General features: G+C 36.2%; 1 protein-coding gene across 1 annotated transcript in view; it reads right to left on the bottom strand.

Moving 5' to 3' along the window:
• LOC135213818 (alpha-1,3-mannosyl-glycoprotein 4-beta-N-acetylglucosaminyltransferase A-like) overlaps positions 1-20,204 on the bottom strand; it is a 165,910-nt gene that overhangs the window by 29,099 nt on the left and 116,607 nt on the right. The window contains 6 exon segments of the mRNA XM_064247932.1: positions 4,214-4,344; positions 6,385-6,581; positions 7,148-7,261; positions 9,389-9,435; positions 10,360-10,413; positions 10,415-10,494. Coding sequence (XP_064104002.1) covers positions 4,214-4,344; positions 6,385-6,581; positions 7,148-7,261; positions 9,389-9,435; positions 10,360-10,413; positions 10,415-10,494 — 623 coding nt within the window.

Below are 20,204 nucleotides of genomic sequence, written 5' to 3'. Positions count from 1 at the left end.
CTATCTCCGAAAGTGGCGGCAGAGGAGGAGGAGGACAAACGGCAGATACGTACACTTAACTTTACGAAACATAAAAAAATGTCAGAAAACAAACTAAACTTTACAAAACACATTAACAAAACTGTAACACTTAACTTTACAAAAAACTTAAAATAAAATTTATTTTGTCTTTTTTTGATTTTTACATTTCTTTTTACTTTTTTATACTTTACGTAATTTCAATTTCTTCACCACCGAATGAATGCCAGTCCGTTTACGGAATTTTTCGAACCACCCATGAGAAGCCTTGAACTCTGTGGTTGCCGTTGATGTCCCCTCTCCGCCGTCGTCTTCGGCTTGGGCAATCAAATCGCCAAAAATAGCGCTGGCAGATTGCCGTCTCGGTTATCGTATCGCCATAGATTTCTTTGTCCTTGATCCATACAAGAAGCAGCCTTTCCATTTCATTATGCACATGGCTCCTCTTGTTGGACAAAATAGTCACATCCTTGGAAGGTGTAGCTGCTTAGATGGCTTCCTTCTGCTTAAGGAAGGTGCCTATCGTCGACGGATTTCTGCCGTATTCCTTAGTGATCACACTCAACTGCAAGCCAGCTTCATATTTTTTTATTATCTCCATCTTTGTCTCCATAGAAAGCATTCTCTTCTTTCTGTGAACTTCAGCAACTTTCTTGGGACCCATGACTATATGTACTGTACGTAATTAAGTTACGTATGTAGTACGTATACTAATTAGGTTCTCACAACACGATAAAGTAGCACAACGAAATCATTAATGAATTTACGATACTAAACGAAATTGTTGGACCGAACGAATGCCGCATGCGTACGATAAAGCTTCGGGTGCGAAGTGGCCGAGCGAAGGCACGCCACCACGTAAGATGCATGATGGGAGGGATGCTGTCCAATAGGAGAGAAGGATCTCATGGCTTGGCTAGCATCAGGAACCAATGGGAGAGCAGGAGGATGGTGGTGAGTCTACTAGAACTAAGATGGCGGCGCGCAGCGCGAGTTTCAAAATTATTATTGGGCGAATCTCGGAGTTTCAGAAATTTTTCGTATTTTGAAAACTTTTCGTATGTAGAGCAGTAAAATTTTTTGTGTCAGCTTTCATATCTTGAGTTTTTCGTAAGTTGAGCCTTTCGTATCTCGAGGTACCACTGTATTACCATTTACTAAATGCATTTCCCCTAGAACAGTGTGTTATCCTGCAATCATAATTTTGTTGTGCTGAATCTGAAAGAAGACCTATGACGAATTCAAAATGTCAACAAAAAATGAATAAGCAGAGCAACAAAAAGACTGATGCTCAAAAGATCTATGATAGGTAATTAAAAGCCAACAATTCACTAATTAAGATGAAGCTTATTTTTCAACATACTCATTTCCTAAACAGGAAAATACTGTATATGTCTGTATGAATAAAAGATGAAACCTTACGGAAGAAAACAAGAGAACTTCATAGCAATAAAATTACAAAATAAAGAATTCATGTTACTTTGAATAATTTGTTTTATTTATGCCTCTTTTCTGTGCTTTGGAAATACAATAACCACAATACTGTACAGAGTACTTGGTATCTCAGAGTTCTGCTACCATCTGGCACCACTGATAAACTGTGTCACTCAAGCAAACCTGTGTAATTTAGTATTTACAGTATGTATAGATACTTGTTTGGCATTTAGGTTTCAGTGAACGACCTAAAATATCAATCTGCTACAACATAAATTCATAAGGAATGTACAAATATAATTTTATTTTTATACTTAATAACAGACTGCCTGGGAAAGAATGAAATACATTTCAAGATATGAGGAAAAACTTCAAGCACTACAAAAAAGTTATTCGATTTTCATAACATTACAATCATTATTATTGAACAGGACCACCTCATCCCATTTCTACATTCTTTTACGAACTGTCTGAAGGATTATATTCTTTTAGGGACTGCCTGAAGGATCTGTTCTTCAATGAGAATTGAAAATGTAAGGGACATGTGAAAGAAGTTAAACAGCTTAGTGAGAACAGACCAAAGGACTGGACAAAAGGAAGTACCCCATCTCGGGTCAAGGGGACACTGCAAAGAATCTTTAGTATCCACTACAATGTGTCAATCAAGACCCACTGTAAGCACTACCCCACTACTGGAGTAGGGGTGATATTGATATTTGACAAAAGATCACAGACTTTTATACTGGCGGCAGAAGAACACTTTCTAATCAAGTATATCTAAGGTAATTCAAACCAATGCCTATAAGGAAACCAAAACAAAAATGCAGCAAACTTATACAGGTATTGTACAAAAAAAATGAAATCTACTTTTACCTGACTAACGTAATTTTAAAAAAGCAACAAATGTGAATGCAATCCAGCAATGCCTTGCTTCAATATGTGCACATCAGAACAACAGAATTTTTATTCCGCTCCATTTCTAAATGTTCTAACCTTCTTTCATAGTTTTTATAACTGAGCCAGTATGATATCCACTATTTTTATGGCTAATTCTTTTTTTTTTATCTGATTGTCATATTTCTAATACACCAGTCCTTTCTAGCACTTCTGTAGAGAACAGTTAAGTTTCTAGGTCCAACTACAGTCTCACTATTTAATAACAGTGTCTGTTTTCATTTAAAAACACATATGCATTATATTTAGCTATGGATGTAACAGTTCCAAGAAAAATATAGCAAGAGTATTGTTCTCACATTCATATTAACTTTTCTTTATCCTAACTTATTTTGAAAGAATCTGATTTTTGTTCAGAAACATGTATAAATACATACTGTATGTTGAGAAGATATTTATAGTATAAACACATACATGTAGACTAACAGAATCTAAATTCAGTATTTGTCTACTGTATATGTATTTATATTTAAATGTGTGTCTGTATGTTAAGAGTATATTTACTTGTTAGTATGTACTCAGGTCTAAAGCATACTTTCCTATATAAGTTGTTTAGTATGTATAGATTTACTTTAATGTTTAATGTATCATGCTTTAACAGTACCCTCCACCACCACCACTGGCATGCAGTGTGTACTAAGAAATACACCAACTGCAGGGAATACGACAAACATTCCATGTTTAAACCAGCATATTATACCTGTTATTAAGGGAATATGAGACTACAAGCATCCTATAGGGGTAACAGCCCAAAGATCAGATCACAATTACAGTACCTTGTACAGTACATCCTAACTATGCAAGGTCTAGGTTAGACAAACTGCATTCAGAATTGCTAATAATATTCCAGCACCTTTGTAAGTGGTTAGTAAAAGTGTGACCAGCACAATAACATCAATATTATGCATTCCCTTGACCTCTGCTGACAGACTTAGCAACCATGTGGCAAACATACTAAAGTAAGGCCTTTGAACTGAAGCAAGGGCCAATTTTTGGTAGATTATGCATTGAAGATTTCATAAATCACAAGGAGGGATTTGCACCCCTCTGGTTAGGGTTCTAAAGATAACTTTAATAATTGAAGACATAAGATGCATGATCACAACAAATAAGTACTGTAACTCCAATTCTATAATAATTTTGCTCTGAATATTATTATTCATGGTGACAGGCCCCTCAGGCTTTTAAAAAGGTAATGTTTTTACTGCCAATAAAAATGAAATGATAAAGGCAATTCCATGGTAACATTATAAGTCTTCCATGGACCATAAAAGAAGCAGTTTACTGAGAACATACAATCTGGTAAGAGATAAATATCCTAAATTTAACCTGCTAAGTATCCTCAAGGTGGAGTACTTAGTTCCCAAATACTGTCCTTCAATTCCCATCTTACTACAGACATGGTGAGTCTGACTTCACTATATACAGTACTTCGTCAATTTTGCCACAAACTGTTCCCAAGAAACAGTTTTCTCATTGCTACAAGTTCCTTTCTTTTAATTAATTGGTTAAAAATGTTTACAATACTACTTCCAAACATGTGACATAAAGTCATAAATCCACTTTATATTTTGAAGTTAAAAATCATCAAAATAAATTTGGGGTAGACTGAAATTAATAAAACAGTGAGCCAATCAAACTGCTTTGACAATTCTCGTTCAAAACCTTGACACACAATTTCTGAGAGGGAAAAAATATTCTGGGGGATAGAGACTGATCTCTGAGCCCTTAAAAAAGTATGTCATGTTAAACCACATAGCAGCCAAAGTCAGCGTCAACAGAGGAAGTTGCACATAAGGTCACTTACAGTATCTTTGTCCAGGTTACAAATCTTGGTTTGTATTAGATAGTCGAGAAGCCAATCCACAGGTTTGTCATTATAAAACATGATGAAAAATTGTACCAAGTAGGGAAGCTCTACACACTTGAACATTTTCCCTGTGGATAGCCATTAGCATCTCAATAAGGGAAGGAATAGGTAGGTCTATGATACATTTTTTTTTTTGTCTGCAATAAGACTTGGGAACAAGACTTCCAAACAAACAAAAAAAGTTCTAATTAGACCAGTGATGTTTTAACTGAATATAAGGCAATTATGAGGACATAGATAACTGAAAAAAAAAAATGTTTCCAGAAAGAGCTTTGTATCATCAACGAGGAGAACAGAGCAAAATCAAGATCTCAATAAACAATATCAAAGAATTTATGTAATAAATACTTCTACGGTAAATAAAATGAGAATACTTTTCATATCAATATATAATTAAAAGATATTTGAACACTGCATAAAAGACTGCAATATTTTGTAACAAGTATAGGGCAAATAATCCCTTAATGAGATCTTTAGAATGTCAATATTCTACATTAATATTACTATAGCAAAAGGTGCCCTATTAAACTGTTTGAAATTAGGTTGTCAAAATCTGTAGTTATGATCAGTTAGGATCTAAACATTTTACTTGGAACCTGAATACAAATGTAATAATCAATCATCTGATTGAGTGAATAAGGAAAAAACCCACTTAAGTTCACTGCACAAAGAAGCCATGGATAATGCTAGTGGTTTGAAGGGCCTTCCTTTTTAGTGAGAAATATAATTGTGACACAAAACCAAGACAGATTAAAAAGTAAATGAAGTAAATGTAGCATGAGACACTAAAAAATATGATGGTTTAATGACACTAATCACATTAGCCTGGAAACTTTAAAAATGAATAGAAGTAAATTGCATCATACGGAGAAAATAATATACTTTAGCAGATGCAAATGCTCAGAAAGAAGTTATGTCCTTCTTGTGTATACAAGAGAAGTGAGAAAACTTTAAAGTGCGTATTTACTATTTAAGGATAAGGATAAAGATAAAAAGATAAAATACACAGTTGGCTTAGAAAAACAGAAAGAGGTTCATGTGAGTTGAGTTTTTTTTTTCTAAATATTACTCCTCAGCTCCTGACTCCTTTCCAACTACATATATTTTACTCCCAGAATTTTCCCAGAGGCATCAGTTCATAGGCCACTATTACTACCAGTTTTTCATTGCAAATGCTCAAAATGTTACTACTATAACCTGTGCGAATGATATTCTAACAAGAAGCTGAGTTGATGAGCAATAGTTACCTATACCTTATCTGAAATCTTTCATGTCAATAAATCTAATGATGAACAGAACATTGCTTTTGAAAGAATTGATGGTGTGGAACAGATTCCTCAACTACAAATGTAATGCTAACTACAATCTAACTCTTCTGAAACATAACCTAACATTTCTGAAAAATATGTTAACACAGGAAACAGTGGTCTCTTTTGAAAGTAGAAGTTTCCCTGCATAACCCTCAGTTTCATACTTTAATGATGTGCAAATGGGATATAATCATTTGCATATCCTTCATAAATTTCCCTACGTGTAACCCTAACAGGTATGAGGGATGTAAAAATTCAATTTTTAATAGTTTTACAATACAGTATCTAAATGACGTCAGCACTGACCAGGCAGTGCAACAGCATAAATAAGAGACCAATGAAAATATGACAAGAAAAAAAAAGTACAAGGAACCTCTTTCCAAAAATTTCTTTGCCTGAGACCTTCAGTAACTTCCTATTCAGTCTAAACCAGAGATATGATTGATACCTTATTGATACAGCAACTATCATTGGACTTAAAAGAAGAATATAACTCCTCTGGAGCATTTGCTAAGTAGCTAAGAATAAAAAGTGAAACACGGGAAATAAAATTTTCGTTTTAACTTGCCACAGAAAGCATAAAGGGATACGAATATTTCATGAAGACTGCTGTAAAATTCAAGTCCCTAGAAATAAAGGTAAAAAAAAAAAAAGCTATTCACTATACAAAAATGAGTTTCTCACTGAAAATAAATATGCTAAAGAGAATCAACAGATGAATTATGACTGACATTAACTAACACAGTTATAATAAGAATGAAATGGAACCACTAAGGATTTCTCAGGATATGTACTTACCTATAAATCCTAGTTGACAAAAATCGAGGACAAACCAGTTTTTCTTTTCAGAAGTCTTTTGGAGTGCAAACTTCTTCATTGTTGCTATGTAACCTTTTTTTGTCTGAATATCGTCTTCTAACTGCACGTAAAATGTCCCCTTGGGTTGTGCATACATCATCAAGAAGGCAAAGTCAAGGTTTTGTTTGGTTCGCCACCTGCAAAGAAAAGCAAAGAGTTAAAGTGCAACTAAGATACAGAGGTTATAGTATAGGCTACTATTGTTAAATCCTGAAAATAAAACCAAACATCATATACAACAAATTATATAATTTTATGCTAAAAACTTTTAATGTTAGAGTACTGTGAACACATTCCTATTCCAATGTTCACTGGTTATATTACATATCAGTAGAAATTATTCTAACAATGTATATGATAGTACTTTACATGCGATGTCTACAGCGCAAAACTTACCATCTAAGAAATACGTACTCTGTAAAACACTAAAATTCCTTTATCATTTTTTGCATCCAATCATGACCTACACTATTTAAAATAAGTGAATTTGCAGTTCATATTTTGGGAAGAAATGGAGAGGGATGTGATAATATTACAGTAATTTTTTATGGACACCTAGACAATAAAAAAAATAAAAAATAAAAAAAACCCTAGCTACCAGAGCCAGGCCTTGTCTCCTTGAAGAAGAAGAAAAAGAAGAAGAAAAAACTTGTCATTACTACCATGAAAGCCTATGCTGTTCCCAGCCCCAAATGTAACTTACCTGACTCTTTCCATGGGATCCCCAAGGGTCTGTTTTAGTTTATCCATGTTTGGATAGAACTCTTCAGGGGGAGATATGACTTCCAGCAGACCGCTCTCTAAATGCTCGGGGAATCTGAAAGAATCAAGTTTTATGTTATTAGTACAGCTGTAATTGGAGCCAACTTAAGAGAGGACATTATAGCAATGCCAATCTTGTCCATAAAACATATTTGTAGCAGCTTTTCCTTTTATGAAGTTACATATGAAATGAGAACACTGCTTTGGATTGTTGTGGAATAGGGGACGACCTTCCTGATCGTATAATGAATGTCTATGACAGTTTGTTAGGCTACTATTATAGAAATTTTTTTTCCATACTGCTTTTTATTTAACTGTATATTACTCGTTTACCTTTCAAACATGGTCTATTTATGGATATATCCAGTGTTTCTTTATTTTTTACTTCCATGTTGAAACAACTTTTTAACTCATTTATTTTCTACGACATACTGATACACTTCTCTTGGCTGTAGTATTCCTGGTTTATTTGTATCATATATATGGAAATACAAATAATACTACGAATATTTTATCTAAATACAATTGAAAGGTCATTCACGAAAATAACTGGACTACAATAGCATAGAGAGGCTTTTATTAGCACCACTACGTAGAAGAATCCTTTTAAAATAGAAATAAACCAGATGAATGGCAGCAAAAGTACAAATAAAGAAAAACTACTTAATTAATACAAACTAAAATACAAGATGAAAAGTTGGGGTGACACAGCAGTCAATATTTAATTAATTTTCGTTTATCTGAAAAAAAAACGTTCTCATTGTTTTACGAAAAACCTAGAAAAGTTGGGAGTATTCTTGATTAAACGCAGTTATTATTCCACATATGTCATTAGCAGACACCCTTTTTTTTCCAAAGCATTTCCTCATTTGCTGTTCTGTGCAGGATATACGAAGCCCTAATCGATCGGAGCCTATTCTGGTTGAAGCATTTCGACCTTAATCGATGAGGTTGAAGCATTTCGACCCTTATCGAACGCAACCTTCTTTGGTCGCAGAATTTCGACCCTAGAAGAATGCAACCACACTTGGTTACAGGATTTCAACACTAATCAATCGCAACCACCTTCGGCTGCAGTAAACTATCCTGGACGATTGCACCAAACTTTGATGACAGAATTTCGATCGTAATTGATTGCACCCACATTTGATGGCAGAATTTCGACCATAATCGACTGCATTCTAACTTTACGTGTTTAACTTCGACACTAAACGAACACAACCTCCTGCGGTTACGGCATTTCGTCCCTAATCGAGTGCGCCTTACTCTGGCTGTAGATTTTCGACTCTAATCGAACGCAACCTACTTTGATTTGCAAAATTCCAACCCTAATCAAACGAAACCATTCTTTGGTTAGAGAATTTACTCTAATTAAACTCAACCTCTTCAGGTTGCAGCCTTTCAGTTCAAGTCAATCATACCATCTTCCAGCTGCAGTATTTTGAAGTTGCGTTTCCTAATAAAAATTAAGTCAATAAATAAAAATAAACGAGCTTTTGCCCATGAAATGAAAGAGGAGATAAAAGCAATTTCTCCAGCGAAATGTCATCACGAAATCTTAACGCAAGGATGAATATATGTTAAATTCAAAATTATTTTCCCAAATATTCACAGCCGGTATATATACTGTACAGTCATAAATTCACTTCAGGCAGTCTTATGCAACCGTGAATTCACCTCAGCGCAGTATGGCTACGGTTCATGCATACGGTACTTGAACACACTTCTACCTCTTACGTACAATCCTGTACACTTGTACTAAGATGAACTGAATGCCCGTACCTAATCTAATTCGACTATGAGTCTACTTCAGTATTTATGTGCAGAAAATTCACTTCAGCACACATGATATGATGAATTCGGAATCCTACTTATGTCACTGAGAATTCAACTTCAGTGCACTTAAATAAATTCAATTCCACTTATTCAGGTGGAATTGGAGTCTACTCACAATGATCTTAAGCAAGTATGAATTCAACCAAATGATGCTACACTGAATTCGCAGCAAGGAACGCATACTACATTGAAATGAGAACGCTGACACCATTCAGACTTTACTTCACACCAATACTACAATACATGCACTGTAGCAAACTCACTTCACAATGAACTGGGGCACTTATGCCACAAAGTGTTTCATTTCATAAAGTGCTTTTAACAATATGAAGAGGAATATACTTACTGTCTCTCTATTTGGGAAGCAACCTGATGAACGTAGTCTAAGTCCCACTGGAAGAAAAATGAAATAAAATGAGATTAATAAAAAAAAATAATGAAGGAAGATCAATGAAGTCATATCAGCATTTAATAAAATGTTATCAAAAAAACATTTATAAGTGGATGGCATTCATCGAATTACATAACTTATCTTTTGATGGCATGTGGATAAAATCAAAACTAGTTTTTTGTGTGTGTGTAAAATATCTTCTACATCGTCAAGGAAATGAATGATTGAAAAGATGGGACGATACTCAACTGCAATTTAGCTCTGAATACTTATTTGGAAAGATGTGAATTTTCAATGACTATCGCATAAAACGAGGGTGGAATATTCGTTAGTTCAAACGAATCTGGCATAAAAATCACTCTTGTGAATACAAACACACACACTCCCCTCCTCTCTCTCTCTCTCTCTCTCTCTCTCTCTCTCTCTCTCTCTCTCTCTCTCTCTCTCTCTCTCTCTCTCAGGTGCTAACCTAAGCATCACGATAAAGGTGGTTACATAATTCTAAAAAGAATATAACTTAATCTCTACCTCTCTTTTTGTAAATGTCAATGAATCATAGGAAACTAACTGAAATATCAATAGCCTTAATCTGTCGTCGTCTGTCTGTCTGTCTGTCTGTCTGTCTGTCTGTCTTCTGTCTGTCTGTCTGTTCTGTCTGTCTGTCTGTCCTGTCCTGTCTGTCTGTCTATATCTATATATAATATATAGATATATATATATATATATATATATATATATATATATATACTATATATTATATGCGAGTGTGTATGAGTGTTGAGGCATGGTTCACACAAAATTCACTAGAATACTAATACCCTTCATCCCTAACAACTATCTATTTATATATATATATATATATATATATATATATATATATATATATATATATATTTATTTATTTATTTACTTATTTATTTGTTTACCTCGGCCACGAAGACGACGATGATGCACTCCTCCATCTCCTCGATACTCATGGAAATCGATCAAGTTCCTCAGGGTCGTCATCAGGTAACTTTGTACCTGGCGTTTTACCGTTGGCACGCCCATCACCATGGTGGCTGCGGGAGGTGGGCCGAGAAGGACATTAATTAATTAATTAATTAATTAATTAATAATAATAATAATAATAATAATAACAACAAGGAGGACCGTGCAGGTCGTCGGAAATCAAACAGGCATATTACTGTGGATTTACTTTCCCATTCTATTGACCCATGTGATTATGAGTTTTCTTTGAATAATAATAATAATAATAATAATAATAATAATAATAATAATAATAATAATAATAATAATAATAATAATAATAATACATCTGCAATTATACACATAGTAAACCATATTACTATGTGAAATACATTTTACTGTATAATTGCGGATTCTTATTACGCACACTGTTTTGCACGAAATTGTGAATTTGTTAGCAATAAAAAAATAATAATGATAATACGTAATCCACAATTATACAGTAAACTACATTACTATTTGAAATACATTTTACTGTGTAATTGTGAATTTCTTAGCAATAATAATAAAATAATAATAATAATAAAATAAATAATAATATAATAATAATAATAATAATAATAATAATAATAATAATAATAATAATAATAATAATAATAATAATAATAATAATGCACGGACAATACATGAGACAGACTAAAGAACTAGCCAGCGATGACACATGGCAATGGCTACAGAGGGGAGAGCTAAAGAAGGAAACTGAAGGAATGTATTGAAACAGCCGGCACAAGATCAGAAGGCCCTAAGAACCAGATATGTTCAAAGAACGGTAGACGTAAATAACATCTCTCCCATATGTAGGAAGTGCAATACGAAAAATGAAACCATAAACCACATAGCAAGCGAATGCCCGGCATTTGCACAGAACCAGTACAAAAAGAGGCATGATTCAGTGGCAAAAGCCCTCCACTGGAGCCTGTGCAAGAAACATCAGCTACCTTGCAGTAATAAATGGTACGAGCACCAACCTGAGGGAGTGATAGAAAATGATCAGGCAAAGATCCTCTGGGACTATGGTATCAGAACGGATAGGGTGATACGTGCAAACAGACCAGACGTGACATTGATTGACAAAGTCAAGAAGAAAGTATCACTCATTGATGTCGCTATACCATGGGACACCAGAGTTGAAGAGAAAGAGACGGAAAAAATGGATAAGTATTAAGATCTGAAAATAGAAATAAGAAGGATATGGGATATGCCAGTGGAAATCGTACCCATAATCATAGGAGCACTAGGCACGATCCCAAGATCCCTGAAAAGGAATCTAGAAAAACTAGAGACTGAAGTAGCTCCAGGACTCATGCAGAAGAGTGTGATCCTAGAAACGGCACACATAGTAAGAAAAGTGATGGACTCCTAAGGAGGCAGGATGCAACCCGGAACCCCACACTATAAATACCACCCAGTCGAATTGGAGGACTATGATAGAGCAAAAAAAATTTAAACAAATAAAAAAAATAATAATAATAGTAATAATAATAATGAGGCATCTTCGAGATACATTTCATTCGACTGTATTAATAAGGAAAGACTCTTCTCCTTTCGTGATTCACTGACTGATTGGTTGATTGCCGACCCTTTCTGGCGTCACAAAAAATTCCACCTTCCAGTTTAAATATACAACGGCAATATTGTAGCATCCAAATTATAATTCAGATGACAATTACAATATACAAAAATTACAAAAAAATATGATGCGAGACAGAGTCTATTTAGAATTACAAGTAATTGGATACAAAATGTTTAAGATATTGTTTATAAACAAAGAGAGATGTTTATATATCAGGTGAGTCCTCAGGTAGACGTTAATTTATTAACTAGCGCACCGTTCTCTCTCTCTCTCTCTCTCTCTCTCTCTCTCTCTCTCTCTCTCTCTCTCTCTCTCTCTCTCTCATCTATTAGCTGTATTCTCTAGTGCAAGATTTATATAAGTAACCTCTCTCTCTCTCTCTCTCTCTCTCTCTCTCTCTCTCTCTCTCTCTCTCTCTCTCTCTCTCATATCATTTAGCTATTTTCTCCGATACAAGATCTATTCCAGCAACATCTTTCTCTGTTTCAACTTTCCGCTATACGTTCTCAGGTACAAATTCAAAAAGCAGTGACCCACTGCTTCTCTCTCTCTCTCTCATCTCTCTCTCTCTCTCTCTCTCTCTCTCTCTCTCTCTCTCTCTCTCTCTGGCTGACGCTTTCTTCGGCCCGGATGGTCGGAAAGGCTGTCTCCGACGGTCTGTCATGGCCGGATCGGAATGTCTTGTCGCAAGAGGCCGACTGCCACTCTTGTTTATCCGTTCGGACTGACGAAGTTCCTCTCTCTCTCTCTCTCTCTCTCTCTCTCTCTCTCTCTCTCTCTCTCTCTCTCTCTCTCTCTCTCTCTTTTCTCTTATTGCTGGGCATTGTTCTGCAACGCCTGCCTATCTGTTCTGGTAAGGCATTGGCCTACGTCATTGCATTTTCCATTTTTCCTTTTCTTTTTTTATTGATGAAGATTTGACATCTCGGAGATCAATGAAAAGGGAGGGTTTTTATTTATTTATTTATTCATTTATTTTTGGTGATGAAGATTTGACATCTCGGAGGTAAAAGAAAAGGGAGGGTTTTTATTTATTTATTTATTCATTTATTTTTAGTAATGAAGATTTGACATCTCTGAGGTAAAGGAAATGGGATTTTTTTTTCTTCCTACCGGTTGTGGTGACTGGTATAGATCTATAGATGATGTAGGCCTTGTGTCAGCACGGGGTCTTGTCCAGAGGCGGCCCGGAAGTTTGGCGAGGCTTCTAAATAAGAGGCCTCACGTGGACCCCTGGACTGGTCATGATGAAACTTTTCCCAGCACAAGAATAACAACGATATATTGCAATACTTAATACGGTCATTAGAAGGGGTCTTATTTTCCCTTCCAAGGTCCTTAAAAAACGTCTGACAAAACCAATTATGAAATGGGCAGTTAAGTGATTGTTAGAAGCGCCTGGGAAAGGGCTCATTAGAAACAGAGACCCCGTCTAGGGATTAAGCTGAGAAGAAGATGAAGAAGAAAAAGAAGAAAAAGAAAAGGAAGAATTGAAATCAATAATTCATCCTAAAAATAAATGAATACACAAACTAAGGACGAGTTCATGAATTCACCCGCTGTTCATGACGTCACACTGCCAAGCAATAACACGACGGAAGCAAAAGTCACGTGATAACTATGACAGAGCAGCAAGACCTCTTTACTGGTAGCGAAAGCTGAGCTTGTGAGATATAAAAGAGCCACTTGCCCAGACGAGTTTGCAGAGAGGCCAAATAAGAGAAAGTAGAGAAAGGAAGGAGGTACAGAGTTCAGGAGCTTAGAAACGAACAATGAATTATGCTACCAGTTGACTTGTATCTGAGTTTGCTATCCTTCTTTTCATTAGAATGAGCACAATCAAATTTAATGATTTACTAAACTGACGTCGTCATTTACGTCACTCAGTTTGGCTTTCATTAAAAAATAAACAGGGCAAAAAAACATGGACGAAAAAGCTTTAAATAAAAAAAATAAAAAATCACTCAAAACACTTTTAAACTTAACCATAATGTCCCTAAAACTCACGTAATACAGACGCATCAATTTCACGAGAAATTTCGGTGCCAGGAGAGAGAGAGAGAGAGAGAGAGAGAGAGAGAGAGAGAGAGAGAGATTTTCTTGAAGACCTCCTCTTTCCTCGTTTCCTGCGGCCGACATTGACATCCAATATCGCAGGGAGCGAGGCTGACCCATACCATGTTTACAGGGGTCCTCCGCTACTCTCTTATATCCGTGTCACGGCTTCCAGGAAAGGGGGTGGGTAGGTAGGGTGGGAGGGGCGAAGAGGGAAGGAAGATGGAAGGAGGAGGGAGAGGAGGAGGAGAGGGTTGGGGTGGAAAGGAGGAGGGAAGGAAAAAGAAAATCCTACGTCTTCTTATTCTTGGTTTAGAAAATACTCCAAATGTTCGTTTTGTTGCCTCTCTCTTTCTCTCTCTATCTCTCTCTCTCTCTCTCTCTCTCTCTCTCTCGCTCTCTCTCATTTCCAGCAACCTCAATTCATAAATACATAATTTGACTGAGCATTAGTACGTCTGATATAATATATATCTATATATATATATATATTTATATATGTATATATATATATGCAGAGAGAGAAACGAGATATATATATATATATATATGCAGAGAGAGAAGAGAGAAAGAGAGAAGCTAGTTTATACTATAGTTATACGTAGTTTAATAATACGTTCACTACTGCTGATATTCGCGTAGCTAAAATATTTAGGAGTGAATTACCAACCAAGTCAGTGAACAGAAGATTCCAGTTCAAAATCATCGACAGTCGTGTGAAACAATAATAAAAGGATCTTATGATTCTGACTGACATCTATTAAGATACGCGTTTAAATTCCATGCCACTTGATGACAGTCAATCCTTTTGCTCTTAAGTACTCAAATGAAAAGCGGTCAATGCAGAAGTCTAATTTCTAGGGGCTTTTAATTAAAAAAAAAAATTAGCGTCTAAGAACGTTAAATATATATTTCGTCATCATCAATCACGTCTTTCTAACAGCGGCAAATGGAAGGGGCCAATCTCCAAGCCTTTATGTAAACGGAACACGAAAAAATGTCTAAAGGAAGCACGGAAAAGTCTAAAGGGAACACGAAAAGTCTAAAAGGAACACGAAGTAAGTCTAAAGGGTACACGAAAAAAGTCTGAAAGGAACTCGGAAAAAGGAAGAGATCCGAAGCTTCGCTCACCGTCTCTACCTAATCGGTGCGATTCTAGTGCTGAAGCCGAAATTGAATTACATACGGGAAAACCGTATATAATTCTCTATGCAATAATGAATATGGTAATCAAACAAGGAAGAAACAGAATGAAATCTAGACCGACGAAACACAAAATTAAACAAACGAGTATAAAAAGATATATTTGAAATACTATTGTTCTAAAATAGCTTTTATTTTTAAATATTTAAAATCACACAAGTCTCAACCCAGCAGTTCCTGATTAAAAAAAAGATACAAACTTAAAAACGATACTAATATGCTAGAAAATTACAAATATAAGGCCCACTCAATGATATATACGTCTGTTCAGTAACACACTTTCTCTCTCTCTCTCTCTCTCTCTCTCTCTCTCTCTCTCTCTCAAAAACACACACACAGACATCTAGAGATTAGAGGTATCTCATATCGCTCTCATCTGCTTTAGAAAAAAAATTTTCAACTCTCAAAAGCGAGAGAGAAACTCATTAACGGAGTCCCCCTGTCCTATAGCAGGCCCGCGATAAGGCTCTCTGCCCAAACCACCCACTCTACGGATATTAGTTTATTCTTTGGGCCAAATCAAACTCCCAAAGATTGGCACACACACACTCTCTTCCGTACACAAACACAATGATTTATGCTCCAGTAGACGCCGCCAGGAAACTCTCTGGCCGATATTGGTGGGAGAGCGCTGCTAAGGGAAAAGGTTTGTTTCTCTCTCTCCTCTCTCTCTCTCTCTCTCTCTCTCTCTCTCTCATGGTCTTAATTTGGAAGTTTATGAGTCCTCAATATGCATACTTCTTGGCTATGCTTATTACTACAAGCCTTAAATCCATGGAATGAATGAACAACAACAACAACAACAACAACAACAACAACAATAATAATAATAATAATAATAATAATAATAATAATAATAATAACAATAATAATAATAATAACAACAACAACAACAACAACAACAACAATAATAATAATAATAATAATAATAATAATAATAGCAACAACAGCAACAATAATAATAATAATAATAATAATAATAATGAGCAAAAACAAACATATGTACAAAATTCAAGCATGCTTACCAACAAGCAAGGTAAAAGCTTCATAACAAGAGACACGAAAGCAGTCTGTTTATTTCAGAGAGAGAGAGAGAGAGAGAGAGAGAGAGAGAGAGAGAGAGAGAGAGAGAGAGAGAGGCTGAACTGATTCTGCAGCATCTTTTCCTCCAGGTATTCCCCCCCATTAACAGTAGCCAAGTTGCCAAGGCACACATCATCAAAGCTGCTCTTAATGGCGACAGTAGCGCCAGGTCCCTTGGGAAATCCAGGAGATTTCTCCCTGCACCGAGACTTCGCGATTGCAGCTTCCGAGAGTTGCTGAGGGCGCTGACACGGGACTTGAGGAATCGGGGATCCCAGGTATTAATGTCAATTCGGAGGAAAACTTCGAATCCGAGAGAGGAGGGGAGGAGCTCTCGCATGGAGGTATGCTTTAGCTAAAGGATATTATAAGGTCAGGACTGTTGTCTGTAGGCCTTCTTTACTCAGTTACAACCGCCTCCCCCACTTCAACACCTCCCCCGCTCTTGATGGCTTAATAAAGCTAGGTCTGCTACCTGCAAGCCTTCTTTGCTAAGTTGCAACTACACTGCCTTATTGGTGGCTAAACAAAGCTGTCTGCTACCTGCATGTTTCTTTCCTAAGTTGCAAGTGCACTGCCTTATTGATAGCTTAATTAAGCTAGGTCTCTGCTACCTGTAGGCCTGCCTGGCAAAGTTGGAACTTAAGAGGTTCCGATTTATCTGCCCGAAGACAGAGGTGGTTTCCCCCTAACGGAGGGAATGGATATCCTAAGGCAACTTCTAGTCTCCACAGTTCTTGCCAAAGAATGCAACCCTAGTTGTAAGCACACCATGAGGACCAATGTCCGATGGCACACTGGATTCGTGATATACGCATACAAAATCACAAAAAAATCCTCGTAAATATAACGCGCAGAAATCAATATAACATGTAATTATAAGATTCAGTAATCTATAACACCATAACTATGGCCTGTCGGCTGAAAACCCACGGTCAAGACATGGCTGGGTGACCATCAATGAAAGCCAGACGGCATTGGAGTATTATATAGCCTCAACAATAACGGGTCAACATGAGGCCCGAGAGGCCACGAGGGTGAGCGAAGGATGGAACTGAAAGCATGGTGAATAAGCTGTCAAAACCGTTCCAAAGGATTGGATTCTATAAGACCAGGAATCTAATAAAATCCAATTCTTTTTACGGTGCTCAGAGATCTCCCTCCCCTCCACTTTCTGTCTAAAGAACACACACACACACACACACACACTCTCTCTCTCTCTCTCTCTCTCTCTCTCTCTCTCTCTCTCTCTCTCTCTCTCTCTCTCTCCCATTAAAGAGGAAAAAGCTGAAGTGTTTTGCAAAACGGAACGAAAGCTCTTGAAACAACAGCCTGCTGTCAGGACCATTTGCTTTACTTAGAACCGTTCAATATTTTATGGAGCACTTTCCACGATAAAAAAAGAAAAGAGAGAAAAAGAAAAAAGGAAAAATTGTAGGAAGACGAATAAAAAGAAATACGAACCAGGCTCGAGGACGGACTCTAGTTTGTCCTTTATTGAATATCAGCGATTTTCAGACATTTTTTCTATTTCAATTATTTATTGATTTATTTTTTAGTTCAAGGTTAGAAATAAAATTCATAGACGTGTAGGTAAAGCTCCTTATCATAAATGTTATGTCCATGGAAGATGGAATGCTATCTATCTATCTATCTATCTATCTATCTATCTATCATCTATCTATCTATCTATCATATATATATATATATATATATATATATATATATATATATATATATATATATATATATATATATATATAATGTATAAACTTTGTGTGTAAGTGTATGTGTGTGTGTTTGTGGGTGCGGCGATTTATTATCTCTTGATTTTATCTTACCTATAAATCTAAGTATATATATATATATATATATATATATATATATATATATATATATATATATATATATATATATTTTACCTGGTCTATGAACTGAAGAAAAAAAAGTCTTGATTAAAATGTTATGCAAAATCAGTATGAAAATGGAAAGGAGTCATATAGATGTCAATAAAAAATAAATTAAAGTTCACTTACACAAAAATAAAATCAATGTAGAAACATATCCTCAGGTATGTGTGACTACAGATATATTAAAGAATAAAGTAGCAGAGAACTTTCGAAAATCTATAAAATAACCCATACTATTATGAGTAATTTTTTAAAAATAAAGACCACAAGGCAGTCAATCATTCTTAAGTAAATCATAAATACCTGGTTAAGAGAAGAATAATTTTACTAAGGGTAAAATCCCGAAATTTAAGAGTCCCTTTACGTAACTCTCGGGTCCTACTTGAATTCCAGGGACATCCTACAGGGGATAATCCTCAAACAAGTTTCCTGCCCACTTCTCACTTTTCACAGCACCAAACCCACGTCCTTCACTTCCCCCCCCCCCCCCTCTCTCCCTCCATCCCCCCACAAAAGAAGAGGACCACTCCTTCCCCCTTCTCTCTAACCCACCCTCCTTCCTAAAACGTAAAAGAAGGGGACCAACACCTTCTCTATTTCCCCTACTACCCCCTCCCCTAACACACACACACCAAAAAAAAGCGCCAATGACTCAAGAAAGCGACATAAAAGACAACCAACTTCACGCGAGGAAAATATTTGACTTGGTCTCATGTCAATTTGAACGGGTAAGAGACAAGTTTCTTAATGGAAGAAGGCATCAAAGAGCGTAAGTCCTGAGAGAGAGGGATGAGGAAGAAAAAAAAGGAAAAAACAACATTGGGCGCTCCGCTGTGACTTTAGGCGAAGTCACCACCATGGCCCGGCGACAGACATCGGGACGATTCTCCTTTGGGGATGTTATTTTTTCCCACGGACTTCCATGCATACCATTGACACACACACACACACACACACACACACAGAGAGAGAGAGAGAGAGAGAGAGAGAGAGAGAGAGAGAGAGAGAGAGAGAGAGAAATATGAACTACACTCAGTGAATTTCGAAGGGAAACTGAAATGCACACACACCCACACACAGACCTAACAGACTACACCAAGTGAATTTCGAAGGGAAACTTACATGCAAAATATTAAGAGAGAGAGAGAGAGAAATATGAACTACACTCAGTGAATTTCAAAGCAATACTTAAATGCAAAACATTGAAAGAGAGAGAGAGAGAGAGAGAGAGAGAGAGGAGAGAGAGAGAGAGAATCACGCAGAATATGAACTACACAATGTGAATTTCGTAGAAAACCTTAGATGCAAAACGTTGAGAGAGAGAGAGAGAGAGAGAGAGAGGGGGGGGGGGCACATCACGCAAAAATAGAAATATCTGCTACAGTAAGTTGATTTACCGAATCATTTAAATGCCATATTTCATTATCAAGCGAGAATCATGTTCCCCAAATTGAAATTTGCAGTCCAATTTTCACCTGGAGGCCGACGGGGGAAAACTAAAGGTTATAGGGTTCAGAACACGTTAGTAGGTAGAGAATTCCAAAGTTTACAACAGGTACTAAGATAGCAAGGATCACTGATCCATCTAATCCTGGGATGACAGAATTTGACAAAGCTGATATAAAATTCACTGTTTGATTCAAAGTCTCAAACACAATGTAAAAATAAAGGGCTACACTTGAAGTTTCCTTTATCGTGTCCTGGCAAGCTACTAGACAACAGTGTGGCCGATTTCTTAACGTAGGTTGCTAGGACGCGACAGTGATATCTTCAGACTCGTTGGTACAACATTTAGAAAATGAAAGCCTTAAAATTAATGTAAAACAGAACTCTACTGGCGCTCTCAAAAGAAAAAAAACACACACAAAATAAATAAATAAACAAATAATCATGGATTAAAAACCTTCTTTCAAAAAGA

This window comes from Macrobrachium nipponense, chromosome 19, assembly GCF_015104395.2.
Source record: "Macrobrachium nipponense isolate FS-2020 chromosome 19, ASM1510439v2, whole genome shotgun sequence".
Taxonomy (NCBI): domain Eukaryota; kingdom Metazoa; phylum Arthropoda; class Malacostraca; order Decapoda; family Palaemonidae; genus Macrobrachium; species Macrobrachium nipponense.
This window is presented reverse-complemented; position numbering and strand designations above follow the sequence as displayed.